Consider the following 14,723-nt stretch of genomic DNA (forward strand, 5'->3'; position numbering starts at 1 on the left):
AAATTTCATTTATGTACCGTATTGCATGACCGCGCAATTGTCCGTTAAACTAGCGCAGCGCTGTATAGCAGAAAAGTGGCGTAAATTGCAGTATCTATACCATAGTTTGTAGACGCTATAACTTCCACACAAAACAATCAATATACACTTATTGGGATTTTTTTTACCAAAAACATGGAGCAGAATACATTTTGGCCTAAATTTATAACCAACTTTGAGTTTACTATATATTTTTTATAGCTGAAAGTAAAAAATATTGTTTTTCTTCAAACTTTTGGCCTTTTTATGTTTATAGCGTGAAAAATAAAAAGCGCACAGGTGATCAAATACCACCGAAAGAAAGCTCTATTTGTGTGAAAAAAAGGACGTAAATTTCGTGTGGGTGCAGCATTGCATGACCGCGCAATTATCAGTTGAATTAGTGCAGCGCCGAGTAGCAAAAAGAGGCCTGGTCATTAAGGGGGGTAAATCCTCAGGAGGGCAAGTGGTTAAAGTAACGCAGCGCCGTAATGCAAAAAAATGACCTGGTCAGGAAGGGGTGGGGAATCCTCTGGAGGGCGAGTGGTTAAATGCTTCATAAACAGTTCAACTAAAAAACAGAGTAATCTGGACATACACAGTAAGATACGAAGCCGAAAAGTTCATGTATACTTACTTTGTAAATTTTAACATTGTTGTTCCGAGTGCTATGAAACCCGTGTGAAACTGTAGCTGTAGTATCTGAGTATTTGTCATCTAAAATCAAAAAAGAGACAATAAAAGATGATGCAAAAAAAAAAAAAAAAAACCTTGACCAGAGATAACTAAGAACAGACTAGGTTTCTCAACAAGAACAAATGGTGACCTCCCATGTACAGATCTAAATTGGCCAAACAATGATCGATATTTGCTTGGGAAAGTGGATATAGGGAGTTGGAATCAGGGGCGGACTGACAACTCATGGGGCCCCCCGAGCAATAGGGGATCATGGGGCCCCTGTGTCCTTGCCCAAACTCAAAATAGCCTATGAAAAAGGTACCAGGGGCATCTGATGGGGCCCCCTACTGACCCCGGGCCCTCGGGCAGTGCCCGAGTTTCCAAATGGTCAGTCTGCCCCTGGTTGGAATCCGGAGGTTACTTTATACATTTATTTTATATTATCATCCAGTAGTATGTAATGAAATAAAGTAGAGGAGCTGGACTTGGCTTTCTTCAGATACAGGTTGTTAGAAGTTATCAAATGGGTCACAAAATACAAACTGAGGACGACAGGCAAGTGGGACACATCCAACTTCAGATGTTCAGCTAAACCAAAGAAACCCAAAATCAAATGATTAGTTAAATTATTATTATTATTATTATCCAGTATTTATATAGCGCCAACAGTTTGCTCAGCACTGGCTATCCCCGCTTCAGTCCATCCTGAATACGGCTGCCAGACTCATTCACCTTTCCAACCGCTCCGTCTCCGCCACCCCCCTCTGCCAATCCCTCCACTGGCTTCCGATTGCGCAACGGATCAAATTCAAAATCCTAACACTGACGTACAAAGCCGTCCACCATACTGCCCCGAACTACATCACTGACCTAATATCCAAGTACCACCCAACACGCACACTCCGCTCCTCACAAGACCTCCTTCTCTCTAGTTCCCTGGTCTCCTCCTCCCATGCCCGCCTCCAGGACTTCTCCAGGGTGTCACCCATCCTCTGGAACTCCCTGCCCCAACCCATCAGATTATTACCTACTCTTCTCTCCTTTAGGCGCACCCTGAAAACCCACCTCTTCAGGGAAGCCTACCCCACCCCTTGCTAACCTGCCGACCTCCTCCACTCTTCCTACCACTCCATCCCCCACAGCTATCTCCTCCTGTGCCACCATCCCCCCTCCTAGATTGTAAGCTCCAAGGAGCAGGGCCCTCGATCCCCTCATGTTTTGCATTGTATTGGTATTGTTCTGTCACATGTTCTGTCTCCCTTTGTAATGTACAGCGCTGAGCGAACTATTGGCGCTTTATAAATACTGTATAATAATAATGGGAGACAGTACAATAATAATACAGTGTAATACATGAGGGGTTCGAGGGCCCTGCTCCTTGGAGCTTACAATCTAGGAGGGAGGGGATAGTGGTACAGGAGAAATAGCTGTGGGGGATGGAGTGGTAGGAGAGTGGAGGAGTTCAGTAATTAGCTGAGGGCGGGGTAGGCTTCCCTGAAGAGATGGGTTTTCAGGGTGCGCCTAAAGGAGAGGAGAGTAGGTGATAGTCTGATGGATTGGGGTAGGGAGTTCCAGAGGATGGGGGAAGCCTTGGAGAAGTCCTGGAGACGGGCATGGGAGGAGGAGACCAGGGAACTAGAGAGTCTTGTGAGGAGCGGAGAGTACGTGTTGGGTGGTATTTGGATATCAGGTCGGTGATGTAACTTGGGGCAGTATGATGGACAGCTTTGTACATCAATGTTAGCATTTTGAATTTTATGCTTTGGGCAATCGGAAGCCAGTGGAGGGATTGGCAGAGGGGGGTGGCGGATATGGAGCGGTTAGTAAGGTGGATGAGTCTGACCTCAGTATTCAGGATAGACTGAAGCGGGGATAGCCTGTGGTGAGGTAAGCCGGTGAGGAGGGAGTTACAGTAGTCAAGTCGTAAATATATAAGATATAATAATCCATATATCCTTTATTCTTCACAATGAAGTCACAACCAATGGAAAGTCAGTAGTCAACGCATTTCGGCGGTCAAGGAATCCCCCTTTATCAGGGCTCAGCTTTGGGATACGTTGATATACTTTGACGGGGCAATATCTGGCATTTGACACATTTTTTCCTGACATATGCACAAGATATACCTAGACAGGGTAAAATCTGAATTTGTACTTCAGATGGTATAATAAATACATTATATCATGGTATAATAGATTGAACATTGGTTTACAGTAAAGGGTAAGTTCACCTTTTGCTAAAAAATAATCAATGCTCATATTTCTGCAGGTAAAAAAAAAAAGTGCATTTATTATTATTTTTTGTTGCAGGGGCCTGTAAACTATTGCAGATCGCTGGTGCCATGCAGGTCTCCTGCAGACCTGTCAGTATATCTGCTTGCTGTACAGGATGTACAGGCAAGCAGGTATACTGACTGGAAGAATCAATGAACTATCACAGCGCTCCACAGCACCGTAGTCATTTATTGAGAATCACAAGCCGACAGCCGCTAAGGCTGGCCATACATTATACAATTTTCTTGAGATTTTTGGTTTAGATTTACCAAACATCATGTAATAGGAGGTCAATCCTAAACAACACTTTCAATTGTATCCAATTAGGCCGGCCGTTGCACTACATAGTTGAGGGTAAATCTAAAGGAATTTGGACAGAAAATTGTATAGTGTATGACCAGCCTTAGGCTGCTGGGACTTGTAGTTTCTCATTCACAGAACACTGTGCTCCACCCGCCCGGATGCGTTTCGTTTTTTTTTTCAATTTTGCAGGCTAACGGGGAGAGAAGATCCCCCGCTAGCTGTCAAAGCGGTAGAGAGGGGGTTGGTCTATTCATAACATGTTACACCCTGAATATGGGTGTAACATGTAATATGTTATGAAAGGTGAACTCATCCATAACACATTTGACTTTAATTTACCTTGATGGGGTAATATCTGGCATTTCCTTTGCACATTATGCACGGAATATATCTTATATAAAACAAATATCCGCGCTGACTGCCAATATAAAGCAGCTGGCACAATTAAGTAGTATACAAACCCAATAAAACTAGAATAAACAAGATGTGGAATGCTTAAATGACCGACGAAAGTGAAAAAACAATGAAAATGGAAATAATATCAAATGTCTGTAAATGCAATTCGGTATAACTTTAAATAAAAAGTGCTCAATAAGTGTTCATCCACCCCCCTCAAAAGGTGTCCTTGATTGCCGACAACTCAATGTGGGGTCAGCACTGTAACTCCTCCCTGACGTGTTTCGTCCAATAGGACGCTCTCAAGGGGTGAACATCCTATTGGATAAAACACATCGGGGAGTATTTACAGTGCTGATGCCACGCCACTACACAATTCCGGGTCGGCAGCGGCCACAAATGTAAGCCGGCTTATTTATGCTTTACTTTATCTGTGCACTTATGGTTCTACTAATAAATATAGGCGTACCTCAGTTTACGAATTTAAAGCGTTCTCCGGGACGTTTTGTATTGCGAAAAATTCGTAAACCAAAACGCGGTTTCCCTTAGGAATGCATTGAAAACCAATTAATCCGTTCCAGAGGTCAGAAAAAAAGTAAAAAAAAAAGTCTTATCTGTTCAAAACTCTTTATAAAGTGCTCTTTAAAGGCATAAGTACTGTACAGGGACATCTTAAAAAATTTTTTGTAAATGCATTGAAAATCAATTAATCCATTCCGGAGGTCAGAAAAAATTAAAAAAAAAAAAAGGTATTTTATCTGTTCAAAACTCTTTATAAAGTGCACTTTAAAGGCACCACCCTTTTGAGGGTGGTGGATGAACACTTATTGAGCACTGAATTGCATTAAGGTACATGATTAAAAATGAATTTGTAAATGCATTGAAAACCAATTAATCCGTTCCGGAGGTCAGAAAAAAGTTTTAAAAAAAAAGTTTTATCTGTTCAAAACTCTTTATAAGGTGCACTTTAAAGGCATAAATACTGTACAGGGACATGATTAAAATTTAATGTGTAAATGCATTGAAAGCCAATTAATCCGTTCCGGAGGTCATAAAAAAGTTTAAAAAAAAAAGTATTTTATTTGTTCAAAACGCTTTATAAAGTGCACTTTAAAGGCATAAATACTGCACAGGGACATGATTAAAATTTAATTCATAAATGCATTGAAAGCCAATTAATCCGTTCCGGAGGTCAGAAAAAAGTAAAACAAAAGTCTTATCTGCTCAAAAGTCTTTATAAAGTGTACTTTAAAGGCATAAATACTGTACAGGGACATGATTAAAAAAAAGATTTGTAAATGCATTGAAAATCAATCTGTCCCGGAGGTCAGAAAAAAGTAAAAAAAAAGTTTTATCTGTTCAAAACTCTTTATAAAGTGCACTTTAAAGACACGTGGCCGGCGCTATAAACCTCCCAGGCGCAATGCATCCTAGGGAAACTTACTTCGAATTGCGAAACAAATTTGTAAACCGACGCAATATTTTCAATGGATTTTCATTCGTAAACCGAAAATTACGCAAACCGAGGCGTTCGTATACCGAGGTACGCTTGTACTACACTATGGGAACTATTCTATGCTCTCGGTGAGCCGTATTTTGTTAAAGCCGGCACAAGAGAGGATGCTCTTCATACACCGATTGCTGCGACAAGCTGCATACGTGCTGGCAGGGTTTTACAGCCATTTGTGCTGCTGTAGTGGCAGCCGATACATCTGGTGAGTTTACAATTCACTGGGAGAAGGTGGTGGTATATATGCGACCACATTGAGTTGTCGGCGATCAAGTACACCTTTTGAGGGTGGTGGATGAACACTTATCGGTCTCCTCTCTGAGGACATGCGTGGCACGAAAAGCTTTAGGAGGAACCAACATGCCGTGACGTCACGCCGCCGAAGCCACGTGTAGGTCCGGCAGCCGATACATCTGGTGAGTTTACAATTCACTGGGAGACGCTGGTGGTATATATGCGACCACATTGAGTTGTCGGTGATCAAGTACACCTTTTGAAGGTGGTGGATGAACACTTATTGGTCTCCCTCTGAGGACATGCGTGGCACGAAAAGCTTTAGGAGGAACCAACACACTGTGATGTCACGCCGCTGGAGCCACGTGTAGGTCCGGCGGCCATCTTTACTCTTGGTCAGTGCTGCCTTCACTCTGCAATACTGTTAACCCTTTTAACCTACAATTTCCATGGAATAAAGTATTTAATTTACTACACAATGGGCACTTCTTTTGTGGCTCCTTTATGCAGCTATTAAATTACAGAGCCTGCAGATGATCCTGACTTATCCTAGCACCCAGAGGAGGGAATCCCTGTAAACAGGCTGCAGACCCATCCTTCCTAAAGGGGACCTCTGGATGAGCAGATCTTAATTAATTCCAAGATTTTACTGCTGCGCTGTTTCATACCTAGAAGGAAGTTTACCAGACGCCTGACATACCCCGCTCCCCTAAGTGGTCCATGGTGGACATATTTATATGCGCATATTCAATGCGCATCTGGTGAGTGCGCAATTTTGCTATTACTTCCAAGCACTAGCATCTGAATTCTGCTGCAGTTGGGATCATTAATATCATCACTTAGTCGCCGTGGCCATTTTGTTGGTTGGAAACATGTGTTTTTCAACCTAAAATTTTGAGAGAGCAATGCTGGAAGCTGGATTTCCCTGTTTTATATGTAAGTTTCTATTAAAATTTGTCCCTTTTTATGGATCCTGCCTAAGAGCCTTTTATGCTTCTATGAGGAGTTGGGAGGAATACCCCTGGAAATGAAGGATTGAGAGATACGGATTTCCTATGTCAGCTCATGCTTGAAATTACTGGAAGAGGGTAATAGTACCTGGTATCACTTTTGGCTGGAGTTTAGAGGGTACTAGTACCTAGTATCACTATTCACTTGTGGTTGGAGTGATCACATTTTTCACGATTTGGGTTTTTTTTATTTTTATTCATTTAATTTTTTTATTTTTATTCATTTATTTATTTATTTATTTGCTGATTTATTTGGATTGATATATATTTAATTTATTTTGCACATATTTTGGTGTGTTTTTGTGGTGTGCACAGAGTGAAGTATATATATATATTTTTTAAGGGTAATACACTATTCATTTTTTCTTTTCCTTTTTTTTGAGGTTATCATGGAGTACTTAGAATCAATTTCTGCTTTACTGGATTGAAAAAAAATTTTGGAACTTGGACACTTTGGGTTTATTATATACATTTTTATATATTTTTTTATATTTTATTTTATTTCAAATTTTTGTTGGGGTTTCTGTTTTTTAAGACGGAATTGTGTGTGGATTTATTTAAACACATTTTTTGAAGTGATATTGATTATATTAATAGTTGGAGTTATCTTTGGGGGATTTATATGTGTATCACAAAAAGGATTTATTAGATTATTATATATGAACTTTTAACTGTCACTTTTATTAGCGCTGCACTTCAGATTTACAGTTTTATTGAGGTTTTGTATGGTTACCTTAGTGCTGCAGCTGCTTCCTATAGAGCGCTCACTTTGTTTTACCCTATACTTATTGAGCACCGAATTGCATTTACGGACTTTTGATATTATCTCCATTTTCATCGTTTTTTTTTTTCACTTTCATCGCTCATTTAAGCGCTGCGCATATTGTTTATTACAGAATAAATCTTGACAAGGTAAAACCTGAATTTTCATATCGGATTGGTCATTTAAATTGATTATTTTGGGTTTCACATTTCTGTATGCGCTGCACTTTTTAGGATATAATTGGAATAAACTTGTATTTGGCTTGAATATCTCGGTGGGATCCTTCAATTCTAGAGTCACTTAAAAATCCATTTTCAGCAGCTTTATCATATGGATTAAAACGTTTGTGCTAAATGCAGCGACTGGCTGTGCTAAGCTGATATTCTGCAATTTCATCCAGCCTCAGAAGATTGTGCAGTACTTTTAATTGAGCCTTTGATCGATATTCCGCTTAAAAGCTTAGTTTTGTTGGTTAAAAGACCAGAAAGTGGCGCATGACTACTTCTGATCGTACAAGAGATCCGAGGAAAATATTTGAGCCTAACTTTTTTTTTTTTTTGCCAAATTTTTTGATTGATATCCGATTGAAACCAACTGTGTATGTCGATAATAAAAACCAAATTGAACTGCAATTGTTCCACAATCAATGCAAATATTTGCCTAGACGACCTGAATCAGTTCAACGCAGACCAATTAACCGACTCAAACTATGAAAGAGACACCAAAAAGGGCAATTTCATTTTGCCTCTCAATTTTTCCAGACAGGGCAAATCTGTTCTAAAGGCAGGTTTTTTTTTTACCCTAATGCAGTGGTGGGCAACCTTTTTTTTCAACTGAGCCAAATCTCGCCAAAACCACGATTGAAATTTATTTTGAGAGCCACATTTTTAAAACTGAAAATACATAGGATGGTACACTGTTTTTAGTTTCAATAAGTTTTTATAGTAATTCATCCCCCATAGTAATTCATCCCCCATATAGTAATTCATCCCCCATATAGTAATTCATCCCCCATAGTAATTCATCCCCCATAGTAATTCATCCCCCATAGTAATTCATCCCCCATATAGTAATTCATCCCCCATATAGTAATTCATCCCCCATATAGTAATTCATCCCCCATATAGTAATTCATCCCCCATAGCAATTAATCCCCCATATAGTAATTCATCCCCCATAGTAATTCATCCCCCATAGTAATTAATCCCCCATATAGTAATTCATCCCCCATATTAATTCATCCCTCATATAGTATTTCATCCCCCATAGTACTATTCCCCCCCAAGTAGTAAGCCAAGTCCCCCCCGTGTCAATTCACTTACCTTTGCTCCGCGCGTTCCTCTCGCCGTATTCCCGCGCCGTTCCGGTCTTCAGGGCGGACTGTGAGAGGAGCCTAGCTCCTCTCATGTTCGTCACGCTGCCCCGTCTACACACATCCTGACAGCCAATCACTGGCTATCAGGATGTGAGTGGCAGCGAGACTGGCCAATCATTGCATTTGAGCGCGCTGCCCTGGCTGTTTTTTTTTTGGATCACGCTGCAGAGTCCCTGCCGCCCGAGAGGAGGGAGGGGAGCGGGCGCCCAGCACACAAGAGCCGCATTAAAGCGTGTAAAGAGCCGCATGTGGCTCGCGAGCCGCGGCTTGCCGACCACTGCCCTAATGCATTCTCTGCATCTAGGTAAAAAAAAAAAATCCCCCTTTATAAATACCTGATCTTGATACAGTGCTGTGTCCAAGAGCAGAGGCCATCTCTGCTTTCTTCCTACTCATTGGCTCAGAGACAGCACTGGAAGCCATTGGCTCCTGCTGCTGTCAATAACAGCCAGTGAGGAGGGAGTGGGGCTGAGCTGCTCCCTGTGCCGGCTCGGAAACGAGCCCACATGTGTGCCCCCTTAGGAAGTGGCTTCCTATGGTGGGCACGCAGAAGGGAGAAGGAGACAGGAATGCCAGAGGAGGACCTGAAAAGAAGAGGATTAGGGGAAAACATGATTGCACAGGGAAGGTAAGTATGACATGTTTATTATTTTAAAGAAAACAAATATGTTTAGAATCACTTTGAACTATGGATCCTATCCTTATTGCTAACTTTACAAAAATCTTTCTCTGTTTCTTTAGGTAGCACAAATAATCAACTTTTCATTTTCCAGCTGATGAACTCAACAGAAAATCTGTATAGCAGCTTGACAATACCGAATTATGGTATTCATAGTACCTACCTTTGCTTGTAGTCGGCCACCAATTGTGGACCTCATATGATAAACAGAGACAACAACATCCCCGTGAACTGTGACACCTAGAGGAAACACGACTTTCCCTTCCTGAACCCGATATTCCCTAAACGGGGAAAACAATTGAATTAATAAACCAGGTTGGATGGGAAAGAAGATACCACTAGTTCAGACAAACGGTGACTTTTAATGTACTGCGGAACAGCATCTTTCTCCCCTCTACCTACACTGGGTACCCAAAAACATGACAATCCTGAGTAGTGTTACTAAAGCCCCTGCTCATCCTGTGGACCTTTGGCACCTACTGTGTGGCCCCTGGGGCCCTTACAGAGAGTTCTGTCTTCAGGTGCTTACTGAAGCCAGTGAAGAAAAATGTTCTTACTGGCTTTTAGTAGTTAAAAGGCTTTTAATGTTTTACACTATCTTACATTTTTTCTGTGCTGTCCACCTCTTTCTATATTTTTTTTCCTCGTATTACAGAAATATCAAATTGTCCACCATCCCTTGTAGCATTGTCCACCATCCCTTGTAGCATTGTCCACCATCCCTTGTAGCATTGTCCACCATCCCTTGTAGCATTGTCCACCATCCCTTGTAGCATTGTCCACCATCCCTTGTAGCATTGTCCACCATCCCTTGCAGCATTGTCCACCATCCCTTGTAGCATTGTCCACCATCCCTTGTAGCATTGTCCACCATCCCTTGTAGCATTGTCTACCATCCCTTGTAGCATTGTCCACCATCCCTTGTAGCATTGTCCACCATCCCTTGTAGCATTGTCCACCATCCCTTGTAGCATTGTCTACCATCCCTTGTAGCATTGTCTACCATCCCTTGTAGCATGTCCAGTGTCTCTGTAGCATGTCTATAGTCTCTGGCCATCTCCTATTGCATATCTGCAGTCCTTGAAAGCTTTCTGTAACCTGTGATAGCCATGATCTCTAGCTGTCTCATGTAAAGTGTCTTTAGTATCTGACCATCTCTTGTAGCATGTCCACAGTCTCTGACCATCTCTTGTAGCATGCTCATAGTTTCTGAACATCTCTTGTATCAGCCCACAGTCTAACCATCTCTTTCAGCATGCTCATAGTTTTTGACCATCTTTTGTAGCAGCCCTCATTTTTTGATCATCTCTTGTAGCATGCTCATAGTTTCTGACCATCTCTTGTAGCATGCTCAAAGTTTCTGTCCATCTCTTGTATCAGCCCATAGTCTGACCATCTCTTGTAGCAGCCCATAGTCTCTAACCATCTATTGCAGCATGCTCATAGTTTCTGACCATCTCATGTAGCAGCCCATAGTCTCTAACCATCTCTTGTAGCAGCCCATAGTCTCTGACCATCTCTTGCAGAATGTCCATAGTTTCTGGTCATCTCCTATTGCATATCTGCAGTCTCTGACAGCTGTCTGTAACCTGTGATATCAGTGATCTGTAGCAGTCTCATGTAAAGTGTCTTTAGTCTCTGACCATCCCTTGTAGCATTGTCCACCATCACTTGAAGCATGCCCACAGTCTCTTTAGCATGTCCATAGTCACTGGTCATCTCCTACTACATATCTGCAGTCCCTGACAGCTTTCTGTAACCTGTGATAGCCATGATCTCTAGCAGTCTCATGTAAAGTGTATTTAGTCTCTGACCATCCCTTGTAGCATGTCCACAGTCTCTATCTATTGTAGAAAGATCAAAGTCTCTGGCCATCTCTTGTAGCATGCTCACAGTCTCTGGCCATCTCTTGTAGCATGCTCACAGTCTCTGGCCATCTCTTGTAGCATGCTCACAGTCTCTGGCCATCTCTTGTAGCATGCTCACGGTCTCTGGCCATCTCTTGTAGCATGCTCACGGTCTCCGGCCATCTCTTGTAGCATGCTCACAGTCTCCGGCCATCTCTTGTAGCATGCTCACAGTCTCTGGCCATCTCTTGTAGCATGCTCACAGTCTCTGGCCATTTCTTGTAGCATGCTCACAGTCTCTGGCCATTTCTTGTAGCATGCTCACAGTCTCTGGCCATCTCTTGTAGCATGCTCATAGTCTGTCACCATCTCTTGTTGTATGCTCACAATCTCTGGCCATCTTGTAGCATGTCCATAGTTTCTGGCCATCTCTTGTAGCATGCTCACAGTCTCTGGCCATCTCTTGTAGCATGCTCATAGTCTCTGGCCATCTCTTGTAGCATGTCCATAGTTTCTGGCCATCTCTTGTAGCATGCTCACAGTCTCTGGCCATCTCTTGTAGCATGCTCACAGTCTGTGACCATCTCTTGTAGCATGCTCACAGTCTCTGGCCATTTCTTGTAGCATGCTCACAGTCTCTGGCCATTTCTTGTAGCATGCTCACAGTCTCTGGCCATCTCTTGTAGCATGCTCACAGTCTCTGGCCATCTCTTGTAGCATGCTCATAGTCTGTGACCATCTCTTGTTGTATGCTCACAATCTCTGGCCATCTTGTAGCATGTCCATAGTTTCTGGCCATCTCTTGTAGCATGCTCACAGTCTCCTGCCATCTCTTGTAGCATGCTCACAGTCTCTGCCCATCTCTTGTAGCATGCTCACAGTCTCTGCCCATCTCTTGTAGCATGCTCATAGTCTGTGACCATCTCTTGTAGCATGCTCACAGTCTCTGGCCATTTCTTGTAGCATGCTCACAGTCTCTGGCCATCTCTTGTAGCATGCTCACAGTCTCTGGCCATCTCTTGTAGCATGCTCATAGTCTGTGACCATCTCTTGTTGTATGCTCACAATCTCTGGCCATCTTGTAGCATGTCCATAGTTTCTGGCCATCTCTTGTAGCATGCTCACATTCTCCTGCCATCTCTTGTAGCATGCTCACAGTCTCTGCCCATCTCTTGTAGTATGCTCACAGTCTCTGCCCATCTCTTGTAGCATGCTCACAGTCTCTGCCCATCTCTTGTAGTATGCTCACAGTCTCTGCCCATCTCTTGTAGTATGCTCACAGTCTCTGCCCATCTCTTGTAGCATGCTCACAGTCTCTGCCCATCTCTTGTAGCATGCTCACAGTCTCTGGCCATCTCTTGTAGCATGCTCACAGTCTCTGGCCATCTCTTGTAGCATGCTCACAGTCTCCTGCCATCTCTTGTAGCATGTCCACAGTCTCTGGCCATCTCTTGTAGCATGCTCACAGTCTCTGGCCATCTCTTGTAGCATGTCCATAGTTTCTGGTCATCTCCTATTGCATATCTGCAGTCTCTGATGGCATTCTGTAACCTTACTTTCACCAAATATGAAGTGCAATCCTTTGGTGATGCAAGGGGATGCATATCAAGAACGTTGACCACTACTGTGCTAAGGGATAAAGTATATCTAAAGCCAAAGCCTATTTTTTAGGATTTGGGTAATGTGGTTACAACTGCTGTCAGGTTTCCATTATTATCGGTGCCCTGCTACCTGGAGCTCAGGCTTTGCTGGCGCACACCAATGTATACTGAATGACATCTGTATTTTCCTGCACCAGAAATATAATCTGTTGTGAACATGCCCTAAGCCTTGGCCATGGACACTCACTTCATCCTCTCGTAGTCCTGCATGGTGCTGAAGATACGAGTCTCCCCGATCAGGACCTCACAGAACGGCCGGCATCCATTCCGCTGTTTATTGAAGCAGGGCACGGGACTGATGGTGGCACTCCGAATGACAATAGGCTTGCAGTGGGGGTGTACCGGCTTGTCAGAAACTAAGTCGCAGATATGCCCTATGTACCTAGAAGAGAATAAAATACAAATATTAAAGCTGAACTCCAGCCTGCGACCCCACAGGAGAGATTTTCCATGGCTTCCTGTCCTGACCCCATACAGTCTACCATGCTGTATGACAGTACAACCCACTTTGAAAAGAGCAATGGAATCTACTACTGCATCATGGGGAAAAAGTTTTTCTTTTTTTAACAGGTTTGGACCTATTCAGGTGTGACTTAAAAGAAGTTGCTGCAGGAGCTATGATTCAAACCCCAGCTACATAGGTGGTAAATACAGACACATGGACACCCTGAATGCATGTTTACGTATGGGATAGCACTGGCATGCAATGTATAGAGCAGGGGTCGGCAAGCCGTCGATCGTGAACACGTCGGGTACATTGTCCCTTTCCTTGCCGACCCCTGGACTTAGACCGGAGTGGGGGCGGTATTCACTGGAACCAATTCCCTGTAGTTACTCCCTGCAGCAGCTGGATGTCTGCTTTTCCTACTCTCCTTCCTGCTGACATCCAGCTGCTGCAGGAGGAAAATACAGGGGATCAGTTCCAGTAAATGTTGCACCCGCCACCCCTCCAGTCCAGGTTCCCCTTCCTTCTGCCGTATGGGTCCCTGTGTGCTCCCCTGGTTGCCCCCTCCCTCATAGCACTGCCAGCTTCCCCCCTCTCCTATCTGACCGGCTGCTGCGGGGGATCGATTCAGGATGGAGAGCGGGGGAAGGGGCTGGTAAATATGTAATTTGACTGTAATCGCAATCGTTTTCTCTAATGTGAGACATTAGGAGTCTGTTCAAACCCCTGATATTTCACCACAGGCCCCCAACAGGGCTGCTTAAAATGCAAAATATATTAAAGAAATAAAATTGTAAAAAATATAAAATAAAATAATTAAAAAAAAAAATTTTTAACACTGTCCTCTGCCCTACTGACACCATCCACTGCTCTACTGACACCATCCTCTGCCCTACAGGCACCATCCACTGCTCTAATGATACCATCCTCTGCCCCGCTGACACCATCCTCTGCCCCGCTGACACCATCCTCTGCCCCGCTGACACCATCCTCTGCCCCGCTGACACCATCCTCTGCCCCGCTGACACCATCCTCTGCCCCGCTGACACCATCCTCTGCTCCGCTGACACCATCCTCTGCTCCGCTGACACCATCCTCTGCTCCGCTGACACCATCCACTGCCCTACTGACACCATCCACTGCCCTACTGACACCATCCACTGCCCTACTGACACCATCCACTGCCCTACTGACACCATCCACTGCCCTACTGACACCATCCACTGCCCTACTGACACCATCCACTGCCCTACTGACACCATCCACTGCCCTACTGACCCCATCCTCTGCTCCACTGACCCCATCCTCTGCTCCACTGACCCCATCCACTGCTCCACTGACACCATCCACTGCCCTACTGACACCATCCACTGCCCTACTGACACAATCCACTGCCCTACTGACACCATCCACTGCCCTACTGACACCATCCACTGCCCTACTGACACCATCCTCTGCCCTACTGACTGACACCATCCTCTGCTCCACTGACACCATCCTCTGCCCTACTGACACTATCCACATTTAAGGT

The 14,723-nt window shown here is 43.7% G+C and overlaps 1 protein-coding gene across 6 annotated transcripts in view; it reads right to left on the bottom strand.

The window, feature by feature from the left end:
• Positions 1-14,723, bottom strand: part of DNAJC6 (DnaJ heat shock protein family (Hsp40) member C6) — a 139,168-nt gene that overhangs the window by 48,606 nt on the left and 75,839 nt on the right. For all 6 annotated transcript variants that reach the window (XM_089687958.1, XM_089687959.1, XM_089687956.1 and 3 more), the window contains 3 exons: positions 12,935-13,129; positions 9,403-9,520; positions 656-735 (listed from right to left, as the gene is read on the bottom strand). In XM_089687958.1, coding sequence (XP_089544084.1) covers positions 656-735; positions 9,403-9,520; positions 12,935-13,129 — 393 coding nt within the window. The remainder of the gene's footprint in view (positions 1-655; positions 736-9,402; positions 9,521-12,934; positions 13,130-14,723) is intronic.

Source organism: Staurois parvus, unplaced genomic scaffold (assembly GCF_062004578.1).
Source record: "Staurois parvus isolate SC_StPar_1 unplaced genomic scaffold, SC_StPar_1.0 ptg000441l, whole genome shotgun sequence".
NCBI lineage: Eukaryota > Metazoa > Chordata > Amphibia > Anura > Ranidae > Staurois > Staurois parvus.